Source organism: Haemorhous mexicanus, chromosome 5 (assembly GCF_027477595.1).
Source record: "Haemorhous mexicanus isolate bHaeMex1 chromosome 5, bHaeMex1.pri, whole genome shotgun sequence".
NCBI classification, from domain to species: Eukaryota; Metazoa; Chordata; class Aves; order Passeriformes; family Fringillidae; genus Haemorhous; species Haemorhous mexicanus.
The window spans coordinates 72851046-72866683 of record NC_082345.1 but is presented as its reverse complement, the minus strand read 5'-3'; the positions used below and the strand labels follow the sequence as shown (position 1 = coordinate 72866683).

The 15638-nt window shown below is 41.6% G+C and overlaps 1 protein-coding gene across 3 annotated transcripts in view; it reads right to left on the bottom strand.

Annotated features, from left to right (window-relative positions):
- The window catches only part of MKLN1 (muskelin 1), a 95080-nt gene that overhangs the window by 23644 nt on the left and 55798 nt on the right, over positions 1–15638 (bottom strand). For all 3 annotated transcript variants that reach the window (XM_059847570.1, XM_059847572.1, XM_059847571.1), the window contains 3 exons: positions 5619–5831; positions 3132–3353; positions 1470–1599 (listed from right to left, as the gene is read on the bottom strand). In XM_059847570.1, the coding sequence (XP_059703553.1) occupies positions 1470–1599; positions 3132–3353; positions 5619–5831 (565 nt within the window). The remainder of the gene's footprint in view (positions 1–1469; positions 1600–3131; positions 3354–5618; positions 5832–15638) is intronic.

Below are 15638 nucleotides of genomic sequence, written 5' to 3'. Positions count from 1 at the left end.
TGAACGCTGATGTTCATGTATGAAAAGCAGAGCTCAGTGTCCTGACAAACTCAGTATCTTTAAACCTGAAGTAGACAAAGGTGTCAGCTTAAAGCCACATATTTTCAAGCTTCTGACTATGAAGACATGAAGCTTGAAAAGATCAAAATGGCAGAATGCTACAAAATTGCTGGAGTAAAAAAAAAAAAATCTATTCTTTAAAAGCTCTAAGGACAACAAAGGGAGCGTGGGTGTGTACAGAGCAGCATCAGGCAACGAGCACCTGAACAAGAGACTGTCAACAGTATGAGCTGGCTCTTCCTTGGAAGCACTTGAGTAAATAAATGACTCCAGAGAATTAGAGCTTGGGTACTTTTCTCCCTTACTGGCATAACTAAATTAATGGGCAAACAATAACTCATCACCACCAATAATTGACTTCAGAATTTCAGTAAAATTACTTACTAAAAATTAAGCCTGATCAAAAGAAAGAGGGCAGCCTAAATTCAAGATTAATTACCTTCCTGGGGTTTTTAGTAACTGGAAGAAGAGGAGGCTGGGACTGAATATACAAAACCTGAGAAATACTCATAATTTCTGTCCCATAGCGGCACACAGTGCAACTCAAATTTCAAATTCTGACTGGCAAGATGAAGATCAGGGTATTTGTAACAGGAAAATGATGTGCTTATACATGCAGAAAGGCTTTTCGGGAAGAAAGGAACATTTTTCTCTGTCATTTGAGGAGAAAAGGCATGAAATCAGTTCTTCACGGTTATGTTACAGGCCTTCTGGGTGTTTTTAAAGACTTCTGTCATACAGAACTACACATAGGATATGTAGCTCCAGTGCTAGGAATCACACAGAACTGAAGCCCTGATCCCTCCTCTTCTTTTTTTTTGGCCCTTTTCTGATATTTATTACAAATATAACAGGACAACAGCTTGGTCTCATCTTTCTGACGAAAATAACTTCTGTCCCTCTACTCCAATTCTCTGCCTCTGAGCACCCTACCTGCCTTTCTGCAGATTATCTTTATCTTATGGCAATTTACACATAGTGAAAACTAGAAAGATAAGAATTTACTTTCTCCCTTTCTCCTTTGCAGGCTTAAAAACTTTTTTTTTTCAGCTTTTTTTTTTTTTTTTGTCTTTGTTAGCATTTCCAGAAGAGGTATTTGTTCTTATTTTGCTGGGCTTTTTTTTTTTTTTTTTCTTTTGAGGTGCAGTGTGGTTTCATGCATCAATTATTTGTATTGTGCTCAAGGAGGAGAGTGTCAAATGACACAAAGAACAGAAGAGCTGGCAGTTTAACCTGCATAGTGTGGAGCTTACCTGGGTATGGAGGGTTAATTAAGGATGCCAACCTGATCCCACAGGCTGAACCTGGCCTTTCACCTCCATATTTCTCCTTTTACAATATTTCATCTTTCACAGTATATTTCTCATTTGTACCAAGGGAATGAAATCATTATGTAGTTATCTTCTTACCCATCCCTGAATCTTTCTTTGTGCCATCTGAGATAATGTCCACGTGGTCACTGTCCACATCATAACTGAAGAAGTCATTCAAGTAAGTCTTTGATCTCTGGCCACCAAACACATATAAGCAGCGATTTTTCTGGAAAACGGGGGAAAAAAGAAATCTTTACAAGTTCAAGACAGCATGTTGGTCAACTGTGATCATTAACAGCACTATTTATCACAGAATCATAAGTGGTTTGGGTGGGAAGGGACATTAAAACCCATCCAGTTCCAATCCCCTTCCACTATCCCAGGTTGCTCCGAGTCCCATCCAACCTGGCCTGGAACACTTCCAGGGATCCAGGGACAGCCATTAATGAATCAAAGAGGAACAGAAATGTCTCTTCTAACTTTAACATCATTGTGCTCAGGTAACTGGTGCAGCCCTGCCTCATCTAGCTTTGACTTCAGCACATTAAAGCAGCAGCTCATCTTTCAAGTTTATTATTAAAGAATTATCAGGCCCCATCTCTAAAGTCCATCATAAAATCACTGTTAAAAACACAACAGGAACAAAAGATAGGCTGTAGGAGAAACCATCCAAGTACCAGCACATTACTAAATTCAGTACAGGCAAATGGCAAGGAGCAAGCCAAGAATAACAGGTTTATTGCTTCTTTCAAGTCTGCCAAGTGGAAAGTCCGTAAGAGGCAGATTATTTTTCTTTCAAATGGTTGAAAAAACAGAAAAGGACTTAAACTTCCATGACCTGTGCTTACAGAAACCAGTATTCTTACATTTACCACGGACTCCTATTTGAAAGATCCTCAAGTTCTTGTGCAGAATTTTGTGGGGCAATATGTTTTCCACCAGATTTTAAAGAACACTCAAAACAAAAATAAAATTAAAAGCTCAGAAAGCCCAGTGTTCACTATAAAAATTCTGATCTTTGACTTGAAAGGGCAAGAGAAGTGAAATCAGCAATTTCTTCAAACTGGTGGGGTTTGAGTTGATGGTATCAGTAAATATTTACATGTCATAACATGAATTTTAATTCTCTTTACTTCTCTTCTCTTAAATAGACATGTGGTTGATGAATACATCTGGAAAGGCAATGTAAGGTGGGTGGCTTTTAATACCCAACATAGAATAAAACGTTATAAACACCTCTCCCCCACCCTTCTGCTTCTCCATGAAGCTCTGGATGAAGTGTCCATAAATCCCAGCTGTTTACAGCTGTTTGCAGCTGCTCAGGACAACAAAGAGCAGGTGGATGTTCCAGCACCAAAAGTTCTGAAGCCTGTGCAACTCAATGCACACCCAACAACACAGAGTATCTACCAGACCAGAAGCTTCTAAATTGCTCTTCTATCTTAAAATCTTAAAAAGAATACATTTTTAGGTCAAAATGAACCACAGCTTTTGTTTCTATTTACTATTATTATATTAAAATCAACTTTTTTTAAATTCACCTTAATTTTCACTTGAAATTTGATTCAGTTGGAGTCATGAAAGCTCTGAAACTTGAATTAGCACCTCCTGCACTTACCAAAGCAGCAAACATTGAATTAACTGAGACAACACATCACTCAGGAGATTAAAGAGCTCAAAAATTTGCAAGAAAAACCAAAGCCAGATGTTCTCCTTAAAGTCAGACATCATAAATCAAAGCAGGGTGTGGATCCTTACAGAATGGAACAACATGCAGTGTCCTATCCGGGACTGGATATCCTCGGGTCCGGCGTTGCAGGAATCCTCCCTCAGAAGTTTCCACGTCTGGCACTGGCAGTCAAAAGCAAACAAGCCACTGAACTGGGGCTCACTGGCTCTGCTGTCATCCACACTGCCATTGCAGGTCAGGATTCGGCCTCCAAAGGTGTAGATCATGTGTTTTTCAGAATCCATGCACATCTGCAAGAAGCAGGGAAGAAGTTTTAAGCAGGTAAGACCTGAACACTTCGAGATCTAGTACTAAACACCCCTCTTCTGCAAGCAATGCCTTCTAAGATAAGACAGTGCTCTGCACATCTGAGCCTCCAACATACAGAAAAGGACACTCATCTTCATGGTTGTCAGGTGTTAATCTCATAAAAGAAATTTGAAACACAAGTCTAATTTCTATATGCCATTTAATATGCAAAAGAAAACACTAAATGTACCTTTTATCACCTAAAAAACCTGCTGATTTCAGGGAAAAGTACTTGAGAGCCTTTCACAAGGATTCACAGAGTTCTTTTCCATAGATTCACAGAAAATATCCATGGGGATCTTTTCAAGATATGTCCTTATAGCCACAGTTAACAGAGTATCACCTTTGGCAATGGTTGTGCAATGCAGAAATTCAAAATCACTGCTAATCCACTGCCCACCAATCAATTGATGCAAAAATCAGCATGTGATTTGTTACTGAGATTCCATCCCCAGCACACATTTACTGTTACCCCCATTACTGGAACACAGAGTGGGGGCTTAACCCAGCCAAAGATTCCTCATGGGAGTGCAGCAGAAACCTGTTCAATCTCCAAACCTAAACTGAGGTTATGGCACACATGAGAAGCACTGCAGCACAAATCAAACCAAACTCCCTGACTCCAGGTGATGTTTTCAGACAAAGTGCAAAGATGAGGGTTACAAAATACCAGAGGGGGGAGAAAAAGCAAACCAACAAACAGACAAGATTACAGTAAGATAGAGATGCTACTCAGCAAAGCCTACACAAAATATTTCTAGTGCAGCAAATAAAAACTGCTTTGCAGTAGGTGCTGAGGGAGAGAAGAGGGAGAGCTGCAGACTGACAGAAGTCAGTGAGGCCCTTCTTCCCTGAGAGACAGAACAGGGAAAAAAGGAATCATTTCAAGAGGCAAGCAAGGTACCCAGAGTAGCCTTGCCAGCTGACAATTTCCTTGTGCCTCTTCCCCAACACCTGGGAGACTGGCACTGGTTATTAATAGAACAGAAAGACTGATTGGCTTTTGTTCTGCAGACATGGCGTATCTTTAATTTTCGGTGTCAGCAGAAAGGCACATTGTGCTGGCAAACAACAACTTTGGTTACAAAACAGCCAGTACCAATAAAAGCTGATCTTGGGCTGCTTTAAAAATGAGTCCTGATGTGCTGTTTCTTGGCGATGCTTCATAAAAAAAAAAAAAAATCAATTGAGAACAAAATACCTTTTTCAAGTAGACAAAAGCCACTGAACACAACATAAGTAATGAAGTTTTCAATTTGAACATGTGGACAGGTGTGACTTTTTAAAAGATTAGTAGCCATTCCTCTAAGGTGTTTTAAGCTCTATAAAGCACATTCTAGAATTTTTAAAGGTAACCAATTTGGAAAGAATCCTGCTCCTGTGTTGGCCTCAGTCCAGCAGCTTGCTTGGAGTATTCTACCAAAGGCACCGTACACAGCTTTACAAGTTGCTCCCCAAGGCCCTCCAGGCAAGGCATATCTGCAAACCCAGCTCAAGGAGACTGATTAAAACCAGATGAACTGTGCTTTGGGCTTTAATAAAACGTGTCTTAATAAAATGCATTTGTTTGCAAAGGTTTTTATGATTCTTCTGACTCGGTTTGATTAGAGCACCAGCAGCCAGTGGTGTTGAGCACCACTGCTATCAGGATTTAATTGAGTGCACATCACACCCTCTTCAGCCCTGCTCTGTTACCTGCTACAGCACCTCAAAATCACAAAGACTACGATCAAAACTGACTTTTAAACACTGAGAACTTGCAGCAGGAGGATGAGTGTATTGAAACAGGATGAGCTCCGTGGCAGGGAGAAATTATGAGGAGGACTCCATTTTATCAGAAGGCTAATTAATTACTTTATTATACTATGTTAGTCTATATTATATTACACTATATTACATTACATCTAAACTGAATCTGCCAAGCACTCAGCTCTGCACACACTGCACAGGATCTCATGACTCACAGCCCACAGTCCCCACACACACACACCTGGCCCTGAGAGGCCAAGGAACCAAAACACCATCACTGTGGGTAAACAATCTCCATGTTGCATTCCACTTTTGCACAACACAGGAGCAGCAAATGATATGAATTGTTTTTCCTTTCTCTGAGCTTCAGAGAATGTAAAACCCAGAAACATTCCTGGGAAGAAATATGCCTTGCTTTTCTCTCTGAAGAGAAATGTGGTGACAGGAGCGTGGCTGACCTGATGATCAAACACCAGCTTGGGGCCTCCATCTGCTGCAGTGTCCTCACTCAGCAGCATCCAGGTGTTGGTGTCGATGTCGTAGCGGTAGAAGTCGCTTTTCAGGGACTTGCTGTTCCTCACGGAGGAATCCAGGTACCGCCCCAGGGTGTAGATCTGCCGGCGCTGGATGTCAATGCACATCTTGTGACAGGACCTGGCACTGGGACCGCTCTGAGAAAGCAAAAGACCACAAAAATGAACAGAATGATGGATTTAATATTGCTCCAGGTAGGTTGCTAAGGGGAAATAAGTATTAGTAGCAGCTAGAAATCCTTGGGGAATTCAGGAAAATCTGCTTGTAATCAAATACAGGATTAATATATAACTAACTACAAGAGCACATCCCATAACTTGTCCTTTAGAAAGACACCAGCGAAAACCTTAATGCATTTGTCACAACAAACTTATGATTTGAACCTTTTTTGTCAGATTCCTTAGAAAACAGACAGTTTCTCCCAGAAGTGATTCTCAGAGGCGTGTAAAAACTACTTGATCTTTTAAAATAACAGAAGTCGATGCACATGAGAGGCAAATTAAGATGTCACAGCCTATAAATAACTACACAGGAAGAAGATTAAGAAGTGCTCTATTACAAGAGTCTCTGTTTTATTAATAGGCTGTTTTCTAACAGATCATAAGCAGACACTCCCCCAAGCAATCATATCCTGTAATGGCTCTGGGAAGGTAACAAAAGCACTCCCTGTCCTTCACAAATAGATATGGCCCTCCCAGCCTCCAGCTAAAACAAAGTTTCCCACGGTAAGCAAAACTTCCCTGAGTTATGATCTTCAAGAGAAACACACAGAGTGCCCCATGTCAACTTATTATGGGCTTAATCCATCTAGGAGTGCTCAAGTTAAATCATGGAGTAATTTATTTAATGACATTATGATGATGATTACGCAGTCCTTTCTGCCTCCCAAAACTCTTTTTAAGGGCCTTCATACACTTCTTCTTGAAGCATAAGAGTGATGTTCTGGTACACCAAAACATTAGAAATCAAGGTTTGCAAAGCCTTATGTGCAAAATATCAGATGAAATACATCATATCATGAGCATAGATCAATTCTGTAGTTTATTTTGACACAGTTGGGTGCCAGGACACAAAGAATGGCTTCCCACTGACAGAGGGCAGGTTTAAATTAGATATGGGGAAGAAATTCTTCCCTGTGAGGGTGGTGAGGCCTTGGTAAAAGCTGCCCAGAGAAGCTGTGGCTGCCCCTGGATCCCTGAAGTGGCCAAGACCAGGATGGACAGGGCTTGGAGCAACCTGGGATAGTGGAAGGTGTCCCTGCCCATGGTAGGGCATTGGAATGGGATGATCTTTAAGGCCCCTTCCAACCCAAACCACTCTGAGATTCTATACAAAAAAATCTATTCAAAACCATTGAAAAGTAAAGATAAGGCAAGTAGGCAAGGATATAGCAAATCTTTAAAATCATTTTTAGAGACTTACAGTTAAAGAAGAGTAGCCATATCACACCAAATAATCAGCACAACAGTTGCTCTGTGCACTGCCTTATGTAGAATGTCTTATGAAAAAACCTTCTTAATTGTACCCTTTCACTTAAATTCTATTGAAATTTAAAGCACACTAATGGAATGCACATCACTAAATTGGATAAAACAAGAAAGGAAGCATTACATCTTTGTTGTCAAAAGCCTTTACTATTCATGTTACAAAATTCAATTTCTTGATTAAGCAATGGTTCCAGAAAACTGTTTACAGTAACTCAAAAGATCATGTGAAGAGGTGAACTGAATTGTTCGTATTTTGCAAATATGAAGCATTATGTCGGCAATGATTACAGCTTTGAGGATTAGTTACTTCATGGTAATAAGGATAATTTTATTTTCTGAAAATAAAAGTACTGATAGCAGTGAAATATTAGCATAAAATCCTGAAATGAAGCAAAAAACCCCACTGATTGCCTTTGGTCACAAAGGAAGATGACACAGAAGGCAACAACACAATTATCTTTGTTTCTAGAAAATACAAGAACAGTATCTAGCAGAGGACCCTGTTCCAAACACATGGGGGAGTTCCTCCTTTGCATGAGAAGCACCAATCTGTGCACTCACAAAGGCAGCCCCTGGTTCAGAAATAAATCACCCCAGAGGGCAAAGTCCATCCCAAGGCATGGAGCTGGGACCCTGAGGGATATGGCCCCAGTCCCCTGCCCATGAGCACCTATTTGCCTTGGCACAGCTGCCTTGTGGGTGAGATGTGAGGACCAACCTGTGCTTTCTGACCCTCCCCTCTGGCAAGTCACTGCAGTTTTTTAATGGAATTGGACAATTTAAGAATCATTGCCCCACTCTCCCACCTCTATGTGGACTAAATTAAATCCTCCCAAACTTGTTCAAATAATGTCTTTGGCACTTTCAGGAGTAAATCTCCAAATTAGCAACTTCCAGATCTGCCTTGCCATGAAAAGCTAAACCATCAACCAAAATTTGTCTGAGTACAGACACAAGGCTGAGACACTTCACAACTCAATACCCATTTCAAGGCAATGGTACCAAAACCACAGTTGCTACAACTAAATATGCAGCATACAGATTTCCTAAGACTGTTTAAAAATGAGAAAAGAATTTAGCAAAAATACCTTTTTTTCTTTAATTACATCCTAGCCACATCTCACACAGTAATATCTGCTTTCTTAAAGAGCTCTTAAGGTTAACATTTCATCTCCACAGACACAGAATCTTCACCACCTCAAGTTCATGCAAGAACTTCAGCTTTACCAAACTGCAGAGCCTGCCATAGCATGAGCTATCTCTTGTAACACAGGAAACTTCATCCAATTTGAAACCTGTTCTCCAAGAAAATGAGTTCTGCCTGCACACCACTCACAAGATCACAAGAAACCTGCCAAAGTTTCCTCCTTAGCCTACATGTTTACCAAAATGAGTAAATAACTCTGTTAACAGGGATACATGCTGGCTTGACATTTAAGGCAGAAAAGGTAAAAGGTCCAAATCTGTGTTCACTTCTGAGTTCAGCTTGACCATGGCAGCCCTTGCAGCGAATTTCAAAGAGGGACACAAATTCCATTTACAAAGACACTGCAAAAGAGTAAAACACTTCAAGGCACACGTGATGAATCAAGTGCCCGTGGGTGGCTGTGAGTGTTCATCCAAAGCCATGTGCTCCACATGGTTACAACAGCAGCCTGTTGTTCACACGAGGAACACTCTGCCACAGCTTGTCATGGACACAGCAATCCAGTAAATTCAAACAGGAAGGTTTGTTGATTCCACAAGTGTTCAAAGAATCTGACCCTTTAAAAGCAATGGGTGAGAAAAACTGACCATGACAGAGATGAGTCTGTAACCCCAGGTTGAAGAGATCAAGCATGGCTAGAGGGCAAAAGAGCAACTTTTTATCCTCCTGCCAGGATGTAAGCTGGTCATGATCCATTAATTAATATCCCAGGCTGAGTGAATCTTACTAGAAATCTCTATGCCCTTCTTCAAATTCAGGCCTTATCACCAAGTCACTTCTGTGACTGTCTGAACTCTTAACAAACCTGTGCAAAACTCATCTCTGGAAGTGTTAAAGGCCACTGGATGGGACTCTCAGCAGCCTGGCCTAGTGGAAGGTGTCCTTGCCCATGGCAGGGGGGTTAAACTAGAGGGTCTTTAAGGTCCATTCCAACCCAAACCATTCTGTGATTTTATAATTAAGTACTTGACTTTAGATCTGGTTTCTTCTAAGTTGTTACATGTGGAATCCACGTTTTTGCAGATGAAGCTTCATGACCTGACTGACTGAGGCAGCAGAGGTGTCACTTCCCAAACAGAGCCCATCTGCCATAAGACTCTGAAAGTCACATCCAGCAACAGCACCCAAACGACCTGAACAAACACTGCCTCTGGGGACTCCTTCCAATTCTCATCAGAAAGCTCCTGGCACACACACTGCAGAAACCACACGTGAAAGGGGCTTGTGACTGGGCTAAGTCTTTATTCAGATGGCAATAAGTGTGTCAGGCTGCTTTGGCCAGTGCCTCAGCTGCTGCCAAGGCTGTGATGGCAAGAGGAAAGCATTAGCATATCACATTTCTAACCTACAGGACACCAAACAATACCAAGAACTACTAAGCACAGGCACTGTTGGGTTTGTGTGGGACTCAATAAGTGCCCACACAGAGCCAGGACTGACCTGAACAAAGTGGCTCTGTGCCACCCAGCCCCACCATACAATCAGCACAGCACAATAACAGCTAAAACAGATTAAACAGCATGTGCAGGGTCCTGTTTGGAAGTGCCACAAAATACCAAGCTTTAGGACCAGCTCCAAGGCTCTTCTTTAAACAGGTTGGTGTTGATGTAACTCCTCTGGTCTCTACAGCACAGATAAATGCCCTGGTGAGGGTGGGATGGTGAGGAAAGGAAGAGAGGCTGTATGGCCAGGAGCACTTAAGAAAGGCTTTCAATCCTTTAAGCACCCAGGGCCAAATAGGATTTTTAGGTTTCGTCAGTGCTACACGAAATTCAATTGTGCAATGCCAAGTGAATACACAGTATACTTTATGAAAAGCCTTCTCAACATGCTAAGCCACTTTATAAAATCTAATTAGAGCTTTCTTCATTTAACTTGCAAATGCTGAAAGCAATTATCCCACTTAAGGACTAACTTACAAAACGTTTTCAAAAAGCAACACAACAGCACCGAGAGACAACACCGCCTCCTTAGAATAATTGATTTGTTCCTATACAGGGGAGAAAGGACTGGGACTCAACTCCTTAGGGTAAGGTCTGCTCAAATCACTATTTATGCCAAAATCAGCAGGCATCATCTTAGCAACAGCATCCTGGAATGCTACATTAAGGCACAAACATGATAGCTTTCATTTTTTTGGTTTGTTTTTAAATAAATGTCCTATGAACCTCCTTTAATGAGAACATGACCGCAGGAAGCCACTTCCACTGCCCATCCCAAACAAAAACTGGGGGAGCTTGGCTTCTTCTGGTTATCATAACCTTTTGCAAATAAAGGGGTTTCAGTTGCAAGAAAAATCTGTTTTATTCAGACCAATCCAGATGAAAAACCTCAGGAGCAAGTCTGGATCCTGTTCAAGAGTCAGGGAAATAAAAACAAAGAACAGCTGACTAATTCTCCGTTCTTGGTCCTGTAAAAGACTGAGTGGAATGTGAACACTGCCTCCAGTATGAAGTTCAAAAATAAGCGTCATGAGGTAAATGCTCTTGTCCTAAAGCAAACTAGGACGAGGACATAAAAAGACACAAACAACCTACTTTGTTTCCAGTCCTGAGAGCAGCCTGTCAGGCAACAAATAGTCCCTCCTGCCTACACACAACTGCAGAGATTAATTGCTCTCATTTCCCAGTTCTGGACTATAATTCGTTTCCTCCTCCACCCCCCCCCCCCAAAAAAAAAGGGGGAAAGTTCTCAACAAACTTGAAAATGAAAGGAAATGCATATTATTCCTGGCTTTAATTCAAGTCCATGTGCTTTAAGATTAGAGCTTGTTAGTGCTTTATCAATGCCAGTCTACAGCTAATACGCTCCCAAAATGTTTAATCTGAGCCACAGCAAAGACTTGCTTTGCTCTAGATGAGCACTAAATTCAGCAAGAGAAACAACTGCAGCTATACAACAAAATCAAACATTTTCATCCCATACAGGTTACTCACAGAAGGCATTTCAAGTTTATCATAACCTAAAGGTGCCAGAAACACAAGAAAATAATTTATTCTATTATTTTTTTTTTAAATGGTAGCATGGGGGATTTGTATGGTCCCTCAACACAAAACACAAAACAAGAGCTGGGGGCTGATGTACCATTCCTATCACCCACAAAATCACCAATGATGTGCCAGGAGCAGCAACCCACCAGAGGGAGGGTCCTGCACATCCAGTCACACAGCAGGAGCATCACAACCATGCTCAAGGCCAGAGCAGCCTAGCACAGGCACATGGCAGGGGCTCAGAGCCCCCTGTAAGGGTTTCTGCAGCATGAAAGACCCTCCCTCAAACAGCACATTCCAACCTCCTCCTCTGTGATGGCAGAAATCAGTGCCACCCATGCCATTTGATATCCAACACCAGACACTTCCAACTCTAGAATTAAAAACCTTTGCATGTCCCACAGGGTAGATGGAGCAAAGGACTGAATGTTCCTAGGATCATAAGATGGAAGTTTTCCCCCAAAAAATGTTTTTTGGATACTCTATGCACACTCCATTCTTACTCTGCAACTAATCCCTAGAAGTGTCCAAGGCCAGGTTGGATGGGGCTTTGGGCAACCTGGTCTAGTGGAAGGTGTCCCTGCCCATGGCAGGGGTTTGGGACTAGATGATCTCTAAGGTCCCTTCCAACCTTTAACATTCCACAATTCTTGCCACTATTTATAAAAGGAACAGATATTCCAACTAAATTTTAAGGCTGCTTTACCAGTTATAAAGAATATTTCTGAGAACATGCAAGATCACCAGCCACAGAATGGTTTGGGTTGGAAGGGACCTCAAAACTCATCCAGTCCCCCTCCCTTGCCTTCCACTATCCCCCAGGCTGTTCCAAGCCCCTGGGACTGGACACTTCCAGGGACAGGGCAGCCACAGCTTCTCTAGGAAACTGTTACATATAAATTAAATATGTTCTGCCAAAAAATATTTTGGGAAGCCTAAGAAATAGACCAGAATCTATCTAAGACTCATCATGCTGAAAACTCCCCAAGACCAGTACTGGAAAGCCATGAATTTACACAATTTTTCACACAAGAGAGTTAAAAATGTCTTATGATAAATATTAGGTTTGGATATTAAAAAGTTATAATTGACTATTAATAAGTCCAGGCACAGCCAAGACAGGAAGACACCCTTGGTCAGGCAGTTGACACAGAATCTGAGCTATGGCTAATCTGCTTACTGGTGCCCTCCTACAGCGATGCCACGGGATAGATTTACCAGCAAAGTCCTTTCTGGGCATCTGACTCAGACATGATGGAGCAGATTAAAGTCAGAGGCAGCTTTTAGCACACAGTTTTGCGTGCAAATCTCTTCAAGGTGGGAAAACAATAAAATTTAACAGGATGAAGCTTGCTTTTTCACATTCCTAAAAGCATGCTCACATTTGGGACAGTCCTAATTTCCCACTGTTGATCCTGTGTGCTCACGAGCTGAGCCTGCCACAAAGAGACTCTCCCTGCTTAAATCAGAATTAAAAAATAAATGTCCTGATGTTCTATTTTTGAAAGACGGTTCAATGAGCTTATAAGTCAAATGATCAGGCTCAGAGATCATACAACACAATCCTTATGACAGCAGTAGGCTGGATTTGATGACCCTTGACAGCTCAACCCTTCCAGTCTGACACGAACTTGATTCCAAGTCTTTGCTCCATCCTTCAGGGATCAGCACAGGTTTATCAAAGCACAGACTTGGTGCAGCCCATGAGGATTGCTATGAAAACAAAGAGATAATGCTCTCTTCTCATGAAATTATTATTTATTAGCCTCCCTGCCAGTCTGCTTGTAGAAATAACTAATTTGAGACTGTTTTCATAAAGGAATGAATTAATACATGATCTTCTGGCTTCTGATGTGCCCTTATCAAGGCACCTCTAAAGACCAAGTGTGTCCTCACAGCTGAACTTCCCAAAGCACCAACACTGTGCTTTGACAGCTGTGCTGCCTGAGTTTTCCTACAGTGCAGAAACAGCTTTGGCAGCCACTGCCAGAGGAATTGCCAGTGCAGGAGCCACATTTCTGGATCTCCTGAGTGCTCTGCTCTCATGCCAAGGTATCATCAAGGCCTTCCAGCAATGCATAACACCATGGATCTTATGTTGCAGTAAAACATCTTAAAAACCAGTGGGAAGGGGAAAAAGCTCCCACACCTTCAAGCATCCAAACAGTGGGAAATAACTTGTGGCCACTCAGTATTTAAAATGGGGTTATAAAAAAAGATGAAGGGGGACTTTTTACACAGGCAGATAGTGACAGGACAAGGTGGAACAGTTTTAAACTGAAAGAGAAGACATTTAGATCAGCTATTAGAAGGCAATTCTCTGCTCAGGAGGGTAGTGAAGCCCTGGCACAGGGTGCCCAGAGAAGCTGTGGCTGCCCCTAGATCCATGGAAGTGCTCAAGGCTAGGTCAGATGTGGCTTGGAGCAACCTGGGATAGTGAAAGGTGTCCCAGTGCATGGCAGGGGGTGGAATGAGTTGATCTTTAAAGTCCCTTCCAACCCAAACCATTCTGTACTTTAATTTCTTTGAAGAAGGTTGCAGGAATGTGAATGAAGGTCTTGTGCAGGCTTTAGTTTACAGTCAAAAATAAAAGTCATCCAACCTTTGTGATTCAGCTTATAAATGCAAACAAGAGAAGTACTGAAGGAATACCCCAGTACATGGTGACCTTGCAGCAAAAGGACATCAGTTCTGTGCTATTTCTAACAAAAGGCACAATTCACCTGCAAACAAAGCACTGCTCACATTGGTGAAATGTGAAAAAAGTTTCAACTTCTTAAATTTTACCAAGTAAATTGTCAGTTTATTCCACATCCAGTGCTAAGCTTAGCTTTCAGCAACGGTGATGGAATGTAACAGACAACCCAGCAGAGAACCAGAGCTTTCACCAGCTCTGAGATGGGCCCTCAGGACAACGTCCCTCGTGTGCCGAATTTAACTAACCCCATTAACAATTGCAGGATGTTGAATGAGGTCATTTTTGCATGCATCACAAGTTCACTCTGTCCTCTCATTACCAGTAACAATGGCCAGCGAAGGTCCAGCCAAGAGAGATTTTTCCATAGACACAAACTTCTCGGCTGAGCTACAGCCTCACTTGCAGACCAGAAAGCTGAAAAAATTTAACTGGTTGCTTATAAACTGTTTAGCCACAAAGGTTACAAGCAAAGCTACGCTTTTGGAAGTTGTTTTTTTTTTTTGGTAATTAATTGTCCTTGAGATGCTGGTGATAGACAAACGTGAAATTCTAAGTGCAAATCCTTATGTTTCTGAGAAAGTGAAGACAGTTTTGAGCTGTGACAAAAGAGTAGTTTGCACCTGAAGTGCTGGCAAGTTGTAAAAGTGGCTGTTTAATTTCCTAGAGTCCAGTATCAGTAACAGCTCCATCACATGCAAGCCCTGCAAAATTCAAGGATTAAGTCCTATTAAACACATTAAGCTCTTTCAGATAGATCTGAATTCAACACATGATTGCACCAGCCACTGTGCCAATACATCCTCTTGAGACTCCAGAAAGCTCAATTCCCAATTACCTCCAAAACCCAGTTGCTGAAATACCTCAGTAGCAAGGTCCACAAAAACTTACTACATTTTCAAGCACGTAATTATCCAGACAATTTAGTTACGGATTTGTCTGTGATACTACTTGAGACTGCTTCCCCTATGTTACCACCCTGGGATAAGTGATATTTCTTTAGGGATTTCTGTATTTGTACAGACTGAGCAATGTTAATGTAACATTAATGTAACAAGTCTCTCAGTGTAGCTGAAAAAAGACATTACTCCCAAGGCAAAGTTGACTGGTGTGTGAAGCTACTTTCACTCACCGGCAAAAGAGTTAAGTTTTCCTTCCACCTCTACATATTCTCCTATTTCTTTAAAATCCTTCTCTTTTAATCCCTTCAGTGTGAAATGCTGGGGTCCTGGCATTCCAGCTGGCTCATCTCACAGGTGCATATTTCTGTGTCTTTAAAAGCCAAAAGGATATAAATCAGAACTCCTTGTACCAACATCAACCTCTTCACTAAATCTTTACCTGAAAATCCTGTAATGTCATTTCCCACCAGGATGCATCCACAGCCACCCAAGAATGACTCTACACCGCCTCATCTACAATTTACAGGGAATTGCAAAATGCATTAGGATGATGCAATAATGTCCTAATAAAGCCATGTAAGTAAAATAAAGTTCCATTCCAGACCAGAGATCAGAGCATTAAACTCATCATAAGCTGCAGCTGAAGTGGTGATTTTTATCGGA